The following is a 19,127-nucleotide window of genomic DNA, read 5'->3' as shown; positions in this document are numbered from 1 at the left end:
AGGGCCAGAAAAGCTTCAGGACTAATTCCATCATGTCCCCTATCCTTTTGGCCATGGATCCCTATGGGAACCCCAGTCAGATTATTTCTCATCACCTGGACCATCCCTGCAGAGTTCTGTGCATCACTGAACCTGACTCAGTCCTACAGCATCCCAACCCCTCAAACCGGTCCACAGAACCTTCCTGGATACGTCATCCATTATCGTTAAAACTCACTCCTCTTCAGTCTCATCTCTGACTGAATGATCTCTCCCTCCTTGGTGGGTTCTCCCAGAGAACCCTGCTCTCCCAGCCTCCTTCTCAGTGACAGCTGCTTTTCTTCTAATCCCATATACTTTGAGGTCAGGAGGAAGAGGAGGGATCCTGTTTGCTCCTTATTGCTAATTTCTATTTCTCCCTCTTTCCTAAAACTCCCTGTCCTCCTTGAAGCCATTCCCTTGTGAGTGTCTCTCTTTCCCTGGAGTCATCCTAAGGTCTCTGAGGCACTCACCCTCACTCTGTGGGGACTTCAGCACTTGGCTCACTGTCTCCCACAAACACTCCTCCCAGCACAATGCCTGAAAGTGAAAGTCACTCAGTCGTGTCCGACTCTGTGACCCCATGGACTATATAGTCCATGGAATTCTCCAGGCCAGAATACTGGAGTGGGTAGACTTGCCCTGCTCCAGGGGATCTTCCCAACCCAAGGAACTCAGGTCTCCCACATTGCAGGTGGATTCTTTACCAGCTGAGCCACAGGGGAAGCCCAAGAACACTGGAGTGGGTAGCCTATCCCTTCTCCAGCAGATCTGCCCGACCCAGGAACCAAACCAGGGTCTCCTGCATTGCACGTGGATTCTTTACCAACTGAGCTATCAGGGAAGCCCTCATAAGTCCTGATGATTCCCAAATTCGTGTAATGGATCCCTCGCGTCCTGGGCTTTCACTTTCTTGATCTCCTCTCCAACAATCTTGTCCATTGCCCTACTCCAGCCACCCACAGATTTTGCCCTTGTAAGAAATCATATACACTACAAAACTTCAAAGCTTTCCCTTTTCTGGTTTCCATTTTCCATCTACTCACTTTCTATCCACACTTTCTGGTTCAATCCCTCCAGTTCTCTGATTCCAGAAGTTTTCCAGTCCCACAACCACCAATCCATTGATTCTACCATCTTTCCACAGCCCTTCTCCCCTCACATCCTCACTTCCCTCCATGTCCGTCTCAGATCCCACAGCCCTTCACTGTAATCACGTCCTTACATACCCCTTCTCTTCCCTTGTCATCAGTCTTTATTGCACTCTCTTGGCTGAATTAGAAGCTTCCTTAAATCCACTCTCTGTTCAATCTGCTCCTGCCCCTGAAGAATCGAACGTGGCAAAAGGAAGCAATGGGTATTAGCCTTATTTTAGTTCCATGAGGATTGACTTCAGCGGAGCCATTGGTGTTGCCCAAAGAGTCCTTGAGAGGCAGCACCATGGGGGATGGTTTATGGAGCCAGACTTCTTGGTTTGGATTTCGTGCTCTGCCCCTTACCAGCTGTATCATCACGGGGTATTTATTTTCACTTTCTGTGCCTCTGTCTTTTCATCTATAAAATAGGAAGAAGCAGAATACTTATCTCTGGGATTGAAGAGAGGGTTCAATGAGCTCGCTCTCTGTGCCTCCATGACCAACCTTCCTGCATGTGCCCTCAGCCTCCTTGCTTCCCATGTCTAAGCATTTTCTGCTCACTCTCCTGCACCATCAAATTTTCCATCTTCCCTGATTCATTCCATCGTCATATCTACATACTCTAGTACCCTTCATTGACCTATCAACCTTCAGGTAGCTTCCCAATTTTCTCTTCCCTCTTCACTGCAAAGTGTCTCAAAAGAAATCTCTATGTCTATCACTCTGCCTCCTGTTTTCTTTGAGATCCACTCCTAGAAGGTTTTTTTTCCCCACTACTGTTCCATAAAAACTGTGTTCCTCAGGTTTATCAATGACCACTATGTTGCCAACACAATGGTAACTCTCCACCCCAGTTTTATTTGATCTGTCAAATGTCTTGCAAGGCTTGGCAAGGCTAGTTACTCTTTCTGGAAACACTTGTCTCACTTGATTTCCTGGCATCACACTCTCATATTTCTCTTCTTTTCTCTTTGGCTGCTTCTCTTCAGATGCCTTTTCTGTTTCCTCCCCATTATTCTTGATGTCTAAATATTGCTGGGATCAGGGGTTCCACCCTTGGCCCTCTTCCTTCTCTATGTAGACTGACTTCCTGCATGGTCTCATCCAGTTTCAAGTGTTAGATGCCATCTCAAAGCTGATGATACTCTTTCTTCAACAGCCTCATGGCTCAGTTTATCACTTCCTTCAGGTCTTGGCTTATATTTCACCTCACATACAGGTGTTCCCACACCCATCACTTTACTCTCTCACTGTTTTATTTGCTTCTTAGTACTATTCTTCATCTGTCATTTATTTATTTGTGTATTGAAAACCTTCTGAAAACAGGGAAATTATCCACTTTGTAGGGTGCCTCATGCATAGCAAGCTACCAATAAATGTGTTAAATAAAAGCATGATTTCATTGAGTCCCAACAACACCCCCACAGTGCTGTTGGAAGGGCTATTACAAATGAGGAAATGGAATAATTTAGGCCCTTGTCCCACAGCTGACAATTCAGGCAGCTTAACTCCCGAGTCTACATGCTCCCTAGTGCACTGCAGAAGCCAGAGAGGTACAGAGTTGAGATCACAGGGTATTTCTATGGAATTTATCTCGAGGTTTATGGGGAACTACTGGGGTGGGAGTTCGGGGGTAGGGAAGTGATATGCCCTGGGTAAAGTGCTTGATAAATCACTTCCGTTGTGTCTGACTCTTTGTGACCCTATGGACTGTAGTCTGCCAGGCTCCTTTGTGGGACATGGGATTCTCCAGGCAAGAATACTGGAGTAGATAACCATGCCCTCCTCCAAGGGATTTTCCCATCCTATGGTTCAAACCCATGTCTCCTGCATCTTCTGCATTGGGGGTGGATTCTTTACCACTGAGCCACCAGGGAAACCCAAGTAAAGTGCTAACTCCATGCCAAATATGCCCATAATTGCCTGTTTCAGTTCCTGGGTGATCAAATCATGCCATTTCAGAGGCTGTCTTGGTGCTTTGTTGGAAAATTTAGGCTGACAGTGTTTGTAAGCTCTGACAGCATCAAACTGGCCTATGCTGTCAATGTTTAAGGTGGATTTAGTTAAGAGCTTCAAATCAACTTCATCTTAAGGTCTATGGAATTGAAAACCTTTCTTGCTGTTTCCATAGCAGCTTGATAGTTGACATAATTCCTAAAGAAGCTTATATGTTAATTTAGCCCAGGAACCATTTACTCTGCTCATGCGCTGCTGACCCAAAATATCACAACTTGAGTGAGATAGTCTAGTAAATTACTAAGCTGTTTAAAGTACACATAATGTTTCAAACTATAGTTGGTGAGGACAGGGTTTCCAAAAATCTGATTAAATGAACTTTCCTGTAATTTACAGATTTGACTTCTTTAAAGTTTAGAACTTCAAACATCCTGGCCTTTCCAGTAGCTCATGCACAGGGGTTGTAAGAAGCACGAGATATTTCCACACAGACAACAAAGGCATTTGGTGAATAGATGCTAAAATTTACCTGGTTTCCATGGTGAAATGAACTGCTGTTTTCTGTTCTAAAGGGAACCAACTGTTCATCCTCCAATACCTCCAAAGCCCAGTTCTGCTGTTTCATCTCCTAACCAGCTGAAGCAGGATAATAGGTAAAACCTAGCATTCCAGAATTTCCTGCAAAATGAAGTTTAAAGGAAATGACACCATATGAATTGTGACTTGTGCAAAGCATGGGTATGTTTTTTGTGCAGGTTCACTGCAGAAGCACTTGGAAAGCTGCTCTAATTCCATTTGCCCACACAAATGTGTATTTATGTTTGCCTCTGGATGCTTATGGCCGCTACCTGTCCTATGGAAACAGACTTTCAAGATAGAAACTGAGCAATAGTAACGCCCAGGAGATGTTCATACAGGTTTCCTCTACTTTATGTATTGGGAGCCAATATGTAAGGAACCCCTCTCTCCCTGTATATAAATATATATGTATATATGTGCGGCAGTGGTGCTTTAGTCACTCAGTCATGTCCAACTCTCTGTGACCCTGAGGACAGTAACCCCCCAGTCTCCTCTGTCCATGGGGTTTCCCAGGCAAGAAAACTGTGCAGGTTGCCATTTCCTTCCCCAGGGGATCATTCTGACCCAGGGATCAAACCCATGTCTCCTGCATTGAAGGTGGATTCTTTACCACTAAGTCACCAATGAAGCCCATTTATTGATATGTATATATATTGCTTATATATTGATATGTATATATATTGTATATATATATATATATATATTGCAAAGAGTTGGATACAACTTAGCTACTGAACAACAGCAAGAAGAACAAATATGTGTATATATATATTTATACACACACACATACATATAGATATATATCTTAACTAGTTAAGATTCCCATTTAGAGCTACATTGTCTAACAAAAGATATTCTTAAAACTTTGTGTTACTGTTCAAACCCTCCCTTATGTTAGAAAATACCTTTGGGTACTTCTTTAGTCTTATTGAGACATTTGTAACTTGTTTAAAAGCTATACCAAATTTTGAAAAATGCTATAATTACCTTGCCTCCAAATCAAGAAAAAAAAAAAGACAGACTTGCTTTTCCATTTTGAAATGCAGTGCTCTCTAATTAATACTTAGAAACAAATACTTAGAAACTAATTCGGAGATCTGAGCACCTCCCCGTGTGTTGCTATTAAACAGTTTACTAATCTCAGGCTATTTTCCAAGACCCACACAGCACATTTCCATTATTGTTGAGAGATGTTTAAAATGGTATCTCAGTGAAGACTAAATACATTAGATTCGCTTGATGGCCTGCCTTCGATTCTTTTGTATTTTTACTTTTTGATGGTGATTTTTTTGACAACATGTAGGACTATTGGAAAACTATTCTTCATTAAGAGGATAACTTTGGCCAGAAAATGCTGATTGCGTGACAGGGCTATGTAGCTTTAGGCATTCAACCTAATGTGTTAAAAACTCAAGTCTGAATTTCTATTCAGTGAAATGTCACAGGATCTTTGAAATTTTGTCCTTAGGAGGAGAGGATGATTATTTTTTTAATGTTAAAAAAATTCTTCTTCATTGAATTAATGAAAAATATAGGCCAGATTTATGACTTCTAATCTGTACAATGGGTATAATTATTATACACTTGAAAATCACTTTTCAGGTTTTCTATCTTACGTTATTTTTCCTTTTACTTTGACAGTATTGAGCAATTTAATATTAATGTGAATAGGATTTTTAGAGGGCTAAAAAAAGTTGGTGTTAGTACCTCCTAAATTCAAAACCTTGGATTCTAAAGCAGTGAATTGAATAGATTCAAAAGAAGTTAAATTTCATCAGAACTGGTCTAATCTGTTTTTACTACTCTAATTTATTTCTTCCACAAATGATCTTAAATATAAAATGAGGACAACTTGCATGTTTTAAACCCTGATTACTTTAATCACAGCAAGATGATTTTAATGAAAGAATATGAAAGGGAAGTGTTTCCTATGTAATTAACACATGTCCTCAGGAGTACAAAAAATGGTTGAATTTAGTTTCTTGAGAACAAGCAAGAATGTGTAAGTAGGTCAATTAGATACTTAGAAAAAAAGCTGAGAAAAGCCTTATACCACAAATTGTTACAGAACCTAACATTGTAAAATTTAATTCTAACAACTCAGTGTGGTCATTCCCAATGTGGTGGCTGTGCTGGAAAAATGATAGTGTTTACCATATTATCTGAGCAAACATATTTCTTGATAGTTTTCAAATGGGATGAGTCTTTGAGAAAAAGATGTTCCTCTGACACCTAACAAAACATGACTTTTTACTATTTAAAAACATTGTAGCATTATCTAATAGAGATAAGTGTATTTATCTAATAAAGATAAGTGCTTTATTGATGATTGAAAACTAAAATAAGTGAACATGAACATATTTAGTTTATTTTCATAGTGCTATTATTCCAGCAAGCATACTTTCATCTCTTTGAATGTAAATGTTTTCTCATAAATTTAAATTTAACAGAGAAGTGCTTTCTTACCTAACAGACTTTATCTTTAATTTGAAAAATATAGGCAGATATATCCAGCTAAACCAAGTGTATATACAGAAGCCAAAAGATCTGCTGAAAGAAATACAAGGTACAATGATCTATCCTGATATCTCTATATCTATGTAATTGTATAAATGATAAAGTATGCTTTATTAGAACACTGAAACATACATGAAATTAATAAAACAGACAAAATCAGTTTTCCAGCTGACTTCAATAGTGGGTAATAAATATTTTTAAATGTACTTAGATAATTTTATTCCTTTTATTACTATTTCTAAGCATTATATTAAGAACAACCAAAATTGCCTGAATATAATAACAGAATAAGATCAAACCCCTTAAGACAGGAAAATCTCTCCTTATTCCTAACACTTGTCCCAGAGACTATGACATAGATGGTGTCGATGTGTAAGGGAATAGGTGGAAATACAGTCATCTGATTGAACGTTTACAAAACCTTTGCTTGGAATTGGCTGTATGATAGTCACTGAGCTTCACCTGCACCAGCAGTAAAAGGCTTACAAATTGTATTGATGCTTTTGAGTAAGATTTCCCCATGACAGTCCTGGTTTACACCTATTGTCTTAAACATCCCATCTCGTTTAGTATTTGTTTTAGGTGTATCTTTATTTATTTATTTGAAAAAATACTATTTTTGAAATAGGTTTTTGAACAGTGTTATTTTATAAGTCAACCAATATGATAAACCAGTTTTTTTTTTTTTTATGGTATAAACCACAGCATTAATTTACCATCTTGTGCATGTGGGATAAGTTGCTTCAGTTATGTCCAACTCTTTGCGTCCCCATGGACTATAGCCCTCCAGGTTCCTCTGACCATGGGCTTCTCCAGGCAAGAATACTGGAGTGGGTTGCCAGTCCCTTCTCCAGGGGATCTTCCCAACCCAGGGATCGAGCCCATGTCTCTTATGTCTACCTGCATTGGCAGGCAAGTTTTTTACCACTAGGGCCTCCTGGGAAGCCCATCTTAATTTACAATCTTAACCATTATAATGAATCTTTATTTTAAACAATTTTTTTAACTGAAAACACTTTTCGAAGTGCGAAACTTTACGTATATTTTTTTTTCTTTATTATTCCCCCTGACTCTTAGACTTATGTCACACAGATACCTTTCCTTTTGGGGGAGTACCTTGTACCTACTGACTTAAGGTACAGTTGTATCTCAGCATTTTCTACAGTATGTCCCATGTGCCACAAGATATCAATGAATGTTCTGGGAAAGAGGCATTTAAAGGCCAACAAGGATAGAGAATAGATTTCTCTATCATGAATTTCCAGAGCCTTCAATGTGCATATATGTACATTCCAAATCTCTAAAAGCCAGTTATGTTTCCTAAATTTACTTGACTACAAAATTCTTTCTTCATGGAACTCTGTTAACTTTCTATATAGTATTGTTTATGAAACACAGGTCTTAACTCAGGTAAACCTAAAAGGTTTTCCCTAATTATTCCTTTTCATGACATAGAGATTTAAGTCCATTACATGCCAGGTGATTCCACATACCCTACAGTTTTAAATGTACTTTCTTTCCCTTTGGAAGTCTAAGAAGACAGCTACTTTCACTTCATATAACGGGTTAATTGATCTTCTGAATATGTTGCTCAATGTTCCTTGAAAACTGAAACTGTTAGTCGCTCAGTCGTGTCTGACTCTTTGCCACCCCATGAGTGGTAGCCTGCCCTGCTCCTCTGTCCATGGGATTCTCCAGGCAAGAATACTGGAGCAGGTTGCCATTCCCTTCTCCAGGGGATCTTCCCAACCCAGGGATCGAATCCAGGTCTCCTGCATTGGCATGTGGATTCTTTACTATCTAAGCCACCAGGGAAGCCCAAGGATGTATGCTCAGTGACATTATAATGTTCTCTGGTTGATAGAAAAACTTCTGAACATACTCTGTGTTTACTTGTGCAGTTAATTGAATATCCCCCCAATATCCTTTTTAAGTATGTAACTTGCACAAAGCCGATACACGTCTTTAGGAGAAACTGTAATTATTTCAGCGAGCACTAGATGGCAGAGGCAATGCCCGGGTGGAATGACTGGCGTGCACGTGTGCGCGTGTGTGAATGCTGTGAGCTGATGTGATAGGCTATTGTTACTCAGTTAAAGTCAGTAATTTCTGATAACATGTGGACTTTTGCTTTCTTCACTGAACACAGATACTTTAGTTCCTTTAAGCATAGCTCAACTGTCATTGACTTGAGTTTATTTTTCATTGTTTGAAGGAGTCAGGACCTGGAGAACATTGTCAAAGTGGCCACTTCGCTTCAGAAAACTAACAAGGGGTGAGAGCTCAAGAGGTTTTGAACTTGCATATTTCCTTCTCTTTTTGTTTCAAAAATGCTTAGCCAGTACCTTTAAATCTTCCAAATATGAATGAAATCCTGATGCTGCTTATTATATATAATTTGAAGGAAGAAAGAGTCAGTCTCTAGATTAGTGTTCCCGAGGAATGAGCAATACTGACACTGACGGACACTCTTCTTTCTCTGCTTTCTCTTCTGTGGAGTGACGCTCATGGTGGTGACCTTGCTCCAAACCCCCAGTCCTGTATTTATGTTCCGACCCGGATCTGTGCTTATCCATCTCCCCAGCACCCCCATATAGAATGTCCTAGGTTATTTTCAACTTCCTCCCCAAAGGTGGTATTTCCTGTCTACTCTGTGTTCTTTCATTCAGGCAAGCTCGCCTTTCTGGAATCATTTTTGATTCTTTCATCTTGACCCCTCTATGCAGTATCAGGCATGTATGGATTGAATGTCTAAAGTGCCCTGCACACCCCCATGGCCTCACCCAGTTCAAACCCTCATTGGTTCCATCACAGGTTATCAGAGTAGCTATTCAGACTGACTGACTCTCCTCCAGTCTCTTCTCCCACTAGACCATTACTGCCCATCACTGCTGGAGTTTTCTTTCTATGATTCTGCTTGAAAAATCACTCTGCTTGGCTCCCCATGGCCTGTTCAATTACATATAACTTCGTTCAATGCCTTTGTTAACCTGGTGCTGACCTAACATTCCTTAGCAATTTCGGACTTCACCAGTTCCATTTATCCTACATTCAATACCAAATTAAACCACTTCCTTTCTGAAGTTTCCAGAGCCTCTGCCTTTGTTTATACCATTCTTTTCATGAGGCCTTTTCCAGCCTTAAGGCCACCATATCTATACATTCAAGTCCTACCCATTTTTCAAGATCCAGATCAGACACCAGCGCCTCTGTGAGGTCTTTTCCAAGTGAGTGACCCAGTGAGATGTGATTCTGCCTGCTTAAGCGATTAGAGTCCTATTATTCAAGTTACATAACAGCTAATCATATTTAGTATTGTTTTATGGTATTTATATAAATGTATTGTCTTCTTTATTATCTCTTTAATCTCCTAAAGCAGAGATACTTTGTCTTTCTCACCATCTGTCATCTGCAAAGTCTAATACAATGCATTGTGCAAAGTAGAAGTGTTTATATAGTGGATAATGGTAAACACAATGCTGAGCAGTGAGGAAACCTTGGGTATAAACATTCCGTGGTTTAATCCTGTGCCTACAGAATTTTTTTCCTTGCTCAGTGGAAGTTAGCTGTGCTAAGAGGGTTGTTAGGATTGCCAGCTCAGTCAAAGACCTGAAGAGAAGTCACAGAAATGACAGTGAGCTCTTCTCTGCGACTCATGGACACAGTCTAAATTTGGACAGAGACGGTGGAAAGTATCCTCAATTTTTCATTTTCATTTCTTCCATTGTCTAAGTCTTCTGTTGTCTAGATTTCTCATTTTATTTATTCATTTTTGTTTGAGATAATATTTTTATGGGGATTGAACAGTTTTTTGACAGGTGTTTAAGGGACAGATAGGTGAGTGATGCCGAAGGGCAATTACGGTTTGGCGTCGGTCAAGCAAAAACAGTGAGAGCTTCAGTTGGATTAGCTTTCCTGTCCCCTCTTCCTCACCCAATATACAAATTCCACAGCCAGACACGGTCTTCACAGGGAGAAGCTGCTACTTTGATGGGGACCAGGGGAAATGTCTGATGCTCTGGGCTATATCTAAGGACTCAATATAGCTTTTATTTTTATCTGAGTTGCTTTGTAATACTCCTTTGGGAAATGGACTATTACTCCTATCTGACTAAGAGCATTTAATTTATTGCAAATGCGGTGGTGAAACTTAATATCCAAGCTTTCATCAACTTGATGTCATTTTAAAAGCTCAACTTCTTCATTCAGAATACAGTCCCCATTTTACTTCATTTCCCACAGAGTGTCTTCTCATGATCTATGTTAATTTTCTTGTGGAACCCCCAAATCCTGATAATCTCATCATTGTGACTCACCAGTCGGAAAGGTTTAGAGCGAAAATCTATAGAGCTTGCTCCTTCCCTAGGGAACATGGAACAGATTTGTAGTCTCAGAGTTGGAAGGTAGAATTTCAAATAAGAGATGACAGTATAGCGTTGTGTCAGGATCTGGGTAACATTTGTCCCATGCAAGGATAGAACATTAATCTGTTTTTTGTCAGGATCAGCAACTTTCACATTTCTATATTTATTCTCAGCCTTTGACTCTACCATTGAATACACACTATTACTTGAAAGGATTCATCTCTGTGGTGGCCGTTGATTGAATAAGTTTTTTAGGTCCCTGAGAAGACCATCCCAGTAACTATTCTGGTGATCTGCTGTATCAGGCATCTCCAAGCACGTTAGTGACTCAGTGACTATACCTCTCTAGCGCTGAGCCAAAGTCTTGGTGCCTCTAAATTCAGTTTAAAAAATAAATGTAATGAACATTTTAAAAATGAAAACATTAATATTGACTGGGAACTGTTTACTATAATTGCCAAAATTAATTGAGTTTATGACATGCTAGGAATCACGCTAATCACTTTCTATTCATTAACTTATTGGTTCTTTTCTGAGGTGGGGATGATTAGTAGTCTTATTTTGAAACTGAAAAAAATTGAGGGAGCAAGAGTTTAGACAACTCACCCAGTCACCAAGTAATAAGCAGTAAAGCCTGGATTGGAATCCAAGTATCCCTGACTTGGGAACCTGAATGTCTAACTACCTACTTACTTGGCCTCCTGGTCTATGCCAGTGATGACTCAAGAAGAAAGAGGAATATTGAGGAAGTGTGGAAAATTTGTGATTCTAGAGCAGGAAGAAGAGAGAACCAAGATTTATGCACTGGAAAACTGGATGAGGAAGGCAAGAGAAATGGGGGTAAAGCGGGTAGATAGAAGAGATGAAGGGAGGAGGTTCTGTGAGGAGCAAATAGGAAGGAAAAACCACTCCAGCTGCCTTCTGGAGGGAGAGGGCTGAGTTAAGGAATATTCCAGAACACAGGGGTTGGGCTTAAACAGGTAGCTCCTGAAGAAGCAGCCAATAGACTTCACAGTTCTCATATACAAAAACAGGAGAGCAAATCTAGCTGACCAGGAATGAGGGGGAATACAATTTAAGAAAGAGACCAGACTTACTGATAAATGAGTGTTTTCTAAAAGCTTCTCTGTGCAAGCACATTATGCAAAGATATAATCTATAATAAGTCAATATATCTGTATTTGTTGATGCAATTTGACCTCATATTAAGCATCTACTGTGTGAAAAACTCTGTATTAAATACTGGAGAGGATCCAATATAAAACTGCTATAAATTGTAAGTGGTGTGTGAATGTGTGTATGTGTCTGTCTGTGTATACTCACACTCATATATGTAGAAGCAAGGAGACAAGTGCGTGACTACTATTGCGTTGGGCAAAAATTTTGGTTAGTGAATGCATTATTCAATAAAATTCTTGGTGAATCTGAAAAACATGTCTTATTTTTACTTAAAATCCAGCAAGCTTTTTGGCCAACCTAATATATTACAAAGTAATGCAAAGTAAGTACCATAAAGGAGATACAAAAACCCAAAACACCACAAGGCTTCCAAAAATGTAGGGGACTCTATTCACTTAGAGGACTGGGAAAGATTTCTTGGAGAAAGGTCTGTCTGAGGAGAGCTTTGGAAGATAGACATGTTTTTCATGGATAATGAAGGTGGGATGTTTGTTGAACTTCAAAAAACTCAGAAATAGTTGTTTTAAGCTGAATCTGTCACTGACTTTTACTGATGGGAGACATTCTTTCTCTTCCCAAAGTGAAGAATTGGATAATCTCATCAAAATGAATAAAAGTTTGAATAGGTAAGATCTTTTTTTTTTCACTTTATTACTGAATTCACTTTGGTACTTTTCAGTAGTTTTGAGCATGAGGACCCATATACTGAGCTAGTCAAAAGTGTCCTACAAATCTTGAACAAAAAGCTTGCAGAAATCATCATTTCATCATTGTTACAAATGGTTATTACAATTTAAAGGTACTAATATTAAAGTCTTATTGATTTTCATAAACCATTGTTTAGTAAAGCAGTTATAAAAATAAACACATTTATCTTCCTGAACTTCTATTATTTAGTATGTAAATAGTTTTGTTTGGTCACTGAATGCTTTTAGTTTAATCACTACAAAACCCACTCATTTTCTTAGTTAATATTACCTGTTTATTTTGAATCATTTGTAATTGCATAATTTAAAGATCTTATTAATTGAAGCTTGAAGTGCAATTTTAGTTCTCTCTCTGTTACTTGGCCCACTAATGCATGAAATAAGTAGGTACCAGAGTGAATGAGAAACAAAGCAAATGTCAAATGAGTTCATAGATCTGATGATAAAGAGATGTGATTTTTCATACCCTGCGTTGACAAAAATGATCTATTAATAAATGACTACCAACGACTCAGTGTGATTTGCTGCTTTTCAGGTTTTTTTGTTGTTGTTGTTTGTTTGTTTGTTTTAATTTACAGAGAGAGGAGGTATTAGATCAGGAATCAGACTCCACAGTCTGATGAGGCCAGGCGGGTAGAGATGCATGAAGGGAGTTGGCTCTGAAACATGGAGGGAGTGCCTGTCCCAGATGCCTGGATGTTTCTCAGCTCCAGTTGCAATGTGAGAATTTGAGCCCAGAGTTGCAGGACACATTCAGGAAATCCTGAAACTCCAGGTGTCCACATGTCATGGCCAGCTTTGTAAATATTGGCTCATACTAAAAAAGAATAACGCTCCTTGAATGCAAACAATGGACTTATTACAGCTTGTGGCTCCCCAGTTTGTATCTTCTTTTCTTTTCTCCAAGGTCCACCGCCATTTAATATTTGAGTCTAGGAAAAAAATTGGTTTGGAATAAAGTGATTTCAGGAAGCGTGGTTCATCTTTCCCAACAACTTCTATTTCCTGTCTCAGATATAAACTGATCTTTGCTTATATGAGTTAAGTATCCATCATTAATAGTGACAAGGTTTTTTACTCAATTCTTTTAAAGAAATCAAGGTCTTGATGGTCTCTTCAGAGCAAATCTTAAGTCAGAATTAACGGAGAAACGGTAAGTGCATCTGTCTCTAACCTGAAAATATTATCTCCCAGATTGCTTGTTTTATTCTTTCAGACATTAGCTGGAAGGGAGTTCTCTGGCATAAAAATATGCTAACAGATGGGGCGGTGCACTCAGTATTGTACATTTAGTTCAGACATAATTGCCCAGAAGGATTTCTGCTGCTCTATTCAGTAAGAGTAAATGAGCAATTCATGAAAATTTTTTACTGTTTCTGACCTTTCAAGATAACACATAATTTTTTTTCAATATGCAGTCTCTTATTTTAATTTCTTTGTGTTTTATAGAGCCAAAAGCCTTGAAAATCTCATCTTTGTGAATACCCGGACAGATAAAGATGGCAAAGGGTAAGATTTGATTGAGACTCTTACAGCCTTTTTTGATTGATTCCTAAACTGTGTGCCATTTCCTGGGGGAGACCTTCTGCTCAAAACAAGAGTCAGACAGGCTGGTGGAACAGACCCTTGATCAGGGTCGGGAGATGGGGGGGCTGTCTTGGTGCTACCTCTGTCACCAGAATCAGTCATGGCGACCCTGGACAAGTGGCCTCTGTTTCCTCAATCCATAAAATGAAGGGTATGATCTAAATAGATGGTCTCCAAGTTCCCTTTTACATCTAAATGTGAAAGAAATCAAACAGATCACTAGAAGTAGTGGACAATAGGCTGGTTTAAGGACTAAATATATTCACTATAAGACATTTAGATGCCAGTAGTGTAGCCCCTCACCCCTGAAGTCTTTACCAGGGACTAAAGCATCTTTCAGTTGGAATGTTGATCAACTCACTTCATTTGTCTATCACTCAGATGCACGTGTAAACATCTCAACGTCAAAAGCCATGTTTTTATTGACTTTGTATCATAAAAAGGGTTAATTAATGGTCAGTAACTGAACACTTAAAGAAGTTAACTTACAGTTCTAGACTGACACTGATATACAAGAAAATGAATTACTACTGATATTATTTTTGATGTTGAAAAAAAATCAAACTTTTGACAATTTCATTAAAGAAAATCCCAGAACAATCAAGAATTGCATAAGGCTAAAGATTTATGAGGTCTCTACTGCTTTTTCTCCAGATTGGCTATTTTTACCTTGTATCCGGTTAGTCATTAGATTTGCCTTCCTAACATGATGATTTCTATTGTCCTGGTTATCTTTAAAAACCATTAATCTGTGCCAATCTGTGCCCAGGCAGATATTCTAGCTTTCCTGGTCAAGCTTGGCAGTATGCCTTCTTAACCCTCTCTAATGCAGAACACTTAACAAAGTCTATATAGTAAAAAGTGTTGACAATCACCACCTCCATTCAGACATCAAATACTTATTAACAACATTAGTATAGCATGAATGTGCAAGCATTATTATAGGTGATTTTGTTTTTTTTTTTTTTCAAATAGAGAACAGATGAAGTGAGAAAGCAGTCAATTCTCTATAAGTGGTTATGTGAGTTTCAGAGGAGAAGATGAGATTTCAGATTTTTTAAGAAATGAAATTTGGAAAGTTCCATTAAAGTGGTGGAAATTAGGAAAAGGGAGATGATTATCACAAGTCAATCATTGTATGGGCTAGGGAAGAGGGAAAAAGGAAATGATTTGTGATCTGGGATAAATTGATAGCGACTGGGCTTTGATGCAGAAAAGACAGCTCTCAATGATTGTAGTAGGGGGCAGCCATAATTCCTTTTCCTTCTTCCCTCCTTCTTTATACAGAAAGAAAACCTCAGATTGTCAACAGTCTTATCACAGTGAAAGACAGAAACAGATGAAAATAACATTGAACAATTGGGGGATTTAGAGAGATTAGCTTTCATTTTCCCTGTTTTAAGCTATCAGCCTCTGAAAGTTTTATTGGTTGTGACCAATTCATATAAAGTACTGGAGTCATCATAGAGTTATTTCTACTTTTCCAAGGTTGCTTTTTTATTAAAGATGGCTTTTCTAAACCTTCAAAGTGTTTGGATTCAAAATGTTGATCCTCTGATTTCCACCCTTGATATGAATGATTTTCATGTTTAAGGCAGACAATATCTCAACACATGTATTAAAGTTAGCTTCCCACCAACCCACCCTCAAAGGATAAAGAAAGCAAAAGTTGAAATGTGGAAAGAACTTTTAAATTGAATCAATCATGATTGAGTCATGGTTGGGTCCTCACTATAGGATAGTTAGTATATCAGCATTTGGCATGAGAAGAGCTGCTTGAATTAAATATTTCTAAAGATTTCTGATGTTTTAGGTACTGATAACATCTTACTCCTATTGTGAGAAATCTGCTGTTGAATTTCTCTCTTTCTCTCTCCACTGCTCTGCTTTCTCCACCCCCTCCAATGTTGTAAAGAAACCAAGGCCTTGGAAGTCTTATTAAAGTTAATCAAAGGGCTGACAAAATCGAGAAAGGGTAAGTAAAGGTTCTAACGTGACGGGGCTCCCTTTTTTCATGTTAGCTTTTTACACCTCATTAGAAATGGAGTGTTATGGATTCCTCTGTCACAGATGAGCTATTGCACTTTGGGGTCTGTCAGAGAGAGGAAGTAAGGAATATGATGAATCCTGTTTCCATAAGACCACATGCTTGAGTGGCACTAGTGTGCAGGAAAGCCTGTTATTCTATATTATCTTAAATAATTTAAAAATGAGACAAATTTTCTATTTAAATTGAGAAATATAAAGGGCAAAAAAGCAAAGTGAGAGGTGTGTTGGTAAAGTCATTTTTTTTTTTTTTTAATTTATTTGGTTGGCTTGGGTCTTAGCTGAGGCATGAGAGATCTAGTTCCCTGACCAGGGATTGAACCTGGGTCCCCTGCATTAGGAGTGCAGAATCTTAACCACTGGACCACCAGGGAAGTCCTGGGGGAGACTTTCTAAACTGTGGAAATTAATAAAGATAAGTTAATGAAAAGTTACATCACAATTTCTCCAGTCAGTTGGCCCTGGGAACATCAGACACCCTTTCAGGGACGTTCTTGTTTATACGGTTTTCAGAGAAAACTGAATGCAACCTAACTGATATAAGGTTTTCATGTTTTTCCCAAAGAAGCCAAGATCTCAAAGAGGTTATTAAAGCAAATGCCACGACAGATCAGACAAGCAGAGGGTGAGATCTGATTTTATGTTTTCGAATCTTGGTTATTTTCTCCTGGGTTAGCTGTGTGATTTTCTCAGTCCACTGAAGGGGGACATATCTTTGAGTCTGGCTCCTCTCCTCTGCGTCTGAACCCTATTGCCCCGAGCTTTACCTTGGAGAGTCTATAGTATGTTCTATCTTAATTTAAATTTACGTGGCCCAATAGAATTCTAGAGATTAAGTTAACTTTTTATTGGTAGAAATGTTTTATAACAAAAATGAATTTAATACTAGTATAATAATTTTCTCCAAAAGCTTGAATTAATCATCAATAATGTGGAATGTGTATATTAAAAAATACTATGGGAATACTTTAAAGCTGATCTAATTTTCTTTTTTTTTTTTTTTAAGAAGTGAAGACCTTGATAGCATTATCAAAGTGAATCCCAAAGAAAGTGCCAACACCAGTGGGTAAGACATACTAGTGTCTTTAAATCTGATTTCTATAAGTGACAATAAGATAAAATGAGTTGGCATTTTAATTTCAGAAACATGTTTTACTAGCATGGAATTGGATAATAATGAGGGGCTACATGACCTTTCACTCAGTCGTGTCTGACTCTTTGCGACCCCATGGACTGTAGCCTGCCAGGCTCCCCTGTCCATGGAATTCTCCAGGGAAGAATACTGGAGTGGGTTGCCATGTCCTTCTCCAGGGGATCTTCCCAACTCAGAGAGTGAACCTGGGTCTTCTACATTGCAGGCAGATTCTTTACCATCTGAGCCACAGGGAAGCACAAAGTTAAAATGATTTGGCACTTTAATTTCAGAAATATGTTTTACTAGCATGGAATTGGATAAGAATGACAGGTCACATGACCTTTCCTCCTTGCTCCCCATGAAATTGCTTATTTTTGAAGAATTGTCCCAAATGTTTGATAGGAAGTTGCCTTTTCTCCCAGATTTTGGTTTGGCTTTAGAGGTGAGTTACTGAATTGAATTTCTTTGTGTCTAAAGAAAGTACAATCTTGATATTTTAAAAGTGAGTTTTTAAAATGGCCAAGGTAACCAAGAGTAAGGCTTGATTAAAACTCTTGACAATCAACTTCTCTAAGGATGGTGGCTCAGAAGGCAGTCCAGGGGAGGCGCTGGGCAGGTACACACTCTGTGAGTCAGAGCCTCTCATCCTGGTCTTGCTCAGAGCTGGGTCCACAAGGCAGCAGGGCCCAGCTGCAGTACTTCTGCCACCTCCTACTGCCCCCTTTGGATTCGGGCTCTGCCCTTTCTGATATTTCTCAGTGCCTTTTAATGGAGGAAACATGCATCTCCCCGAGAAGTGAGTCATTTATTTTCCTACCATGTTAAGGCCTTTTTCTTGCTCTTATGACTTACCATAATCTAATTATGGGCTTCCCTGTTGGCTCAGATGGTGAATAATCTGCCTGCAATGCAGGAAACTTGGGTTTGATCCTTGGGTTGGGAAGATCCCCTGGAAAAGGGAATGGCTACCCACTCCAGTGTTCTTGCCTGGAGAATCCCATGGACAGAAGAGCCTGTTGGGCTACAGTCCATGGGATTACAAAGAGTTGGACATGACTGAGCAACTAACACACACACACAATCTAATTATATTCTAAAAGGCTTGATTTGGGGGAGTGGTTGCATTTATATGAAGACATATATTTTTCTTATTATTTTTAATACTGAAAAACTATTATTTATATTGTTACTGTCATCTAAAAATAGAACAGGCAACTATATCTGATTTATTAGATGAAAATTTACATTATATCTGGATCCAGTATAGAACTTTATCTATTAATAGCTTACATTACTTCAGTGCCACCCATCTGGGATATTTTAATAAGATGTATCTGAGGGCAAGGTGGATTTTGTTAAATAGCAAGTAATTTAATGTATACATACACATTTTGAGAATAAAACAGAAACATGCTAAGTTTCTTGTTGATAAATTAAGAAACTTAAATGGTTTTTAGCTCAGGATATGAGAGAAAAGTTTTAATTTGCATTTATAGCTTTGAAAATTACATTGGTAGAGAATGTGTATATTTTATCGCTTCTTAATTTTTCCAATCATTGTTCACTTGATTAGTGTTTTATTTTAATGACATTCATTAAAACTCATTTCCTTACTCAAAGGAAGCAAGACCTCAATGGGCTTATTAAAGTAAATCCTGAAACAAATAAAAATATTAAGAGGTAAGTAAGTTAAAGCTTTTCATTTCTCCTTTGACATTTATAAACTCACTGGAATTCTGAGTACTTGCATTCAGGAGAGCAAATTGGAATTCAAACCAAACAGAACTATTTTTTCCCAAATACATCATATTAGGCAATTCTATATGACTGATACACAGAAGTGACCTCTTGCATTTTATTCTCAAGTGGCATCTGCTATAAGGTATATTTTGAGAAATTTAAT

The 19,127-nt window shown here is 38.5% G+C and overlaps 1 protein-coding gene and 1 non-coding gene across 11 annotated transcripts in view; one reads left to right on the top strand and one right to left on the bottom strand.

Annotated features, from left to right (window-relative positions):
• Nucleotides 1-19,127, top strand: part of SCEL (sciellin) — a 118,867-nt gene that overhangs the window by 47,848 nt on the left and 51,892 nt on the right. For 6 of the 10 annotated variants that reach the window (XM_043478218.1, XM_043478213.1, XM_043478216.1 and 3 more), the window contains 10 exons: nt 3,683-3,763; nt 6,190-6,255; nt 8,422-8,481; nt 12,331-12,375; nt 13,550-13,609; nt 13,906-13,965; nt 15,959-16,018; nt 16,655-16,714; nt 17,096-17,155; nt 18,845-18,904. In XM_043478218.1, the coding sequence (XP_043334153.1) occupies nt 3,683-3,763; nt 6,190-6,255; nt 8,422-8,481; nt 12,331-12,375; nt 13,550-13,609; nt 13,906-13,965; nt 15,959-16,018; nt 16,655-16,714; nt 17,096-17,155; nt 18,845-18,904 (612 nt within the window). The remainder of the gene's footprint in view (nt 1-3,682; nt 3,764-6,189; nt 6,256-8,421; nt 8,482-12,330; nt 12,376-13,549; nt 13,610-13,905; nt 13,966-15,958; nt 16,019-16,654; nt 16,715-17,095; nt 17,156-18,844; nt 18,905-19,127) is intronic. The other 4 variants (XM_043478212.1, XM_043478210.1, XM_043478209.1 and 1 more) reach the window with 4 other exon arrangements.
• On the bottom strand, nt 16,391-16,463 carry TRNAR-CCU. The gene has a single exon. It is a non-coding gene; the product is annotated as a tRNA-Arg (tRNA).

This window comes from Cervus canadensis, chromosome 9, assembly GCF_019320065.1.
Source record: "Cervus canadensis isolate Bull #8, Minnesota chromosome 9, ASM1932006v1, whole genome shotgun sequence".
In the NCBI taxonomy this organism is placed as follows: domain Eukaryota; kingdom Metazoa; phylum Chordata; class Mammalia; order Artiodactyla; family Cervidae; genus Cervus; species Cervus canadensis.
Note: the sequence above shows the minus strand (reverse complement) of the source record. Positions and strands in the feature narration are given on the sequence as shown.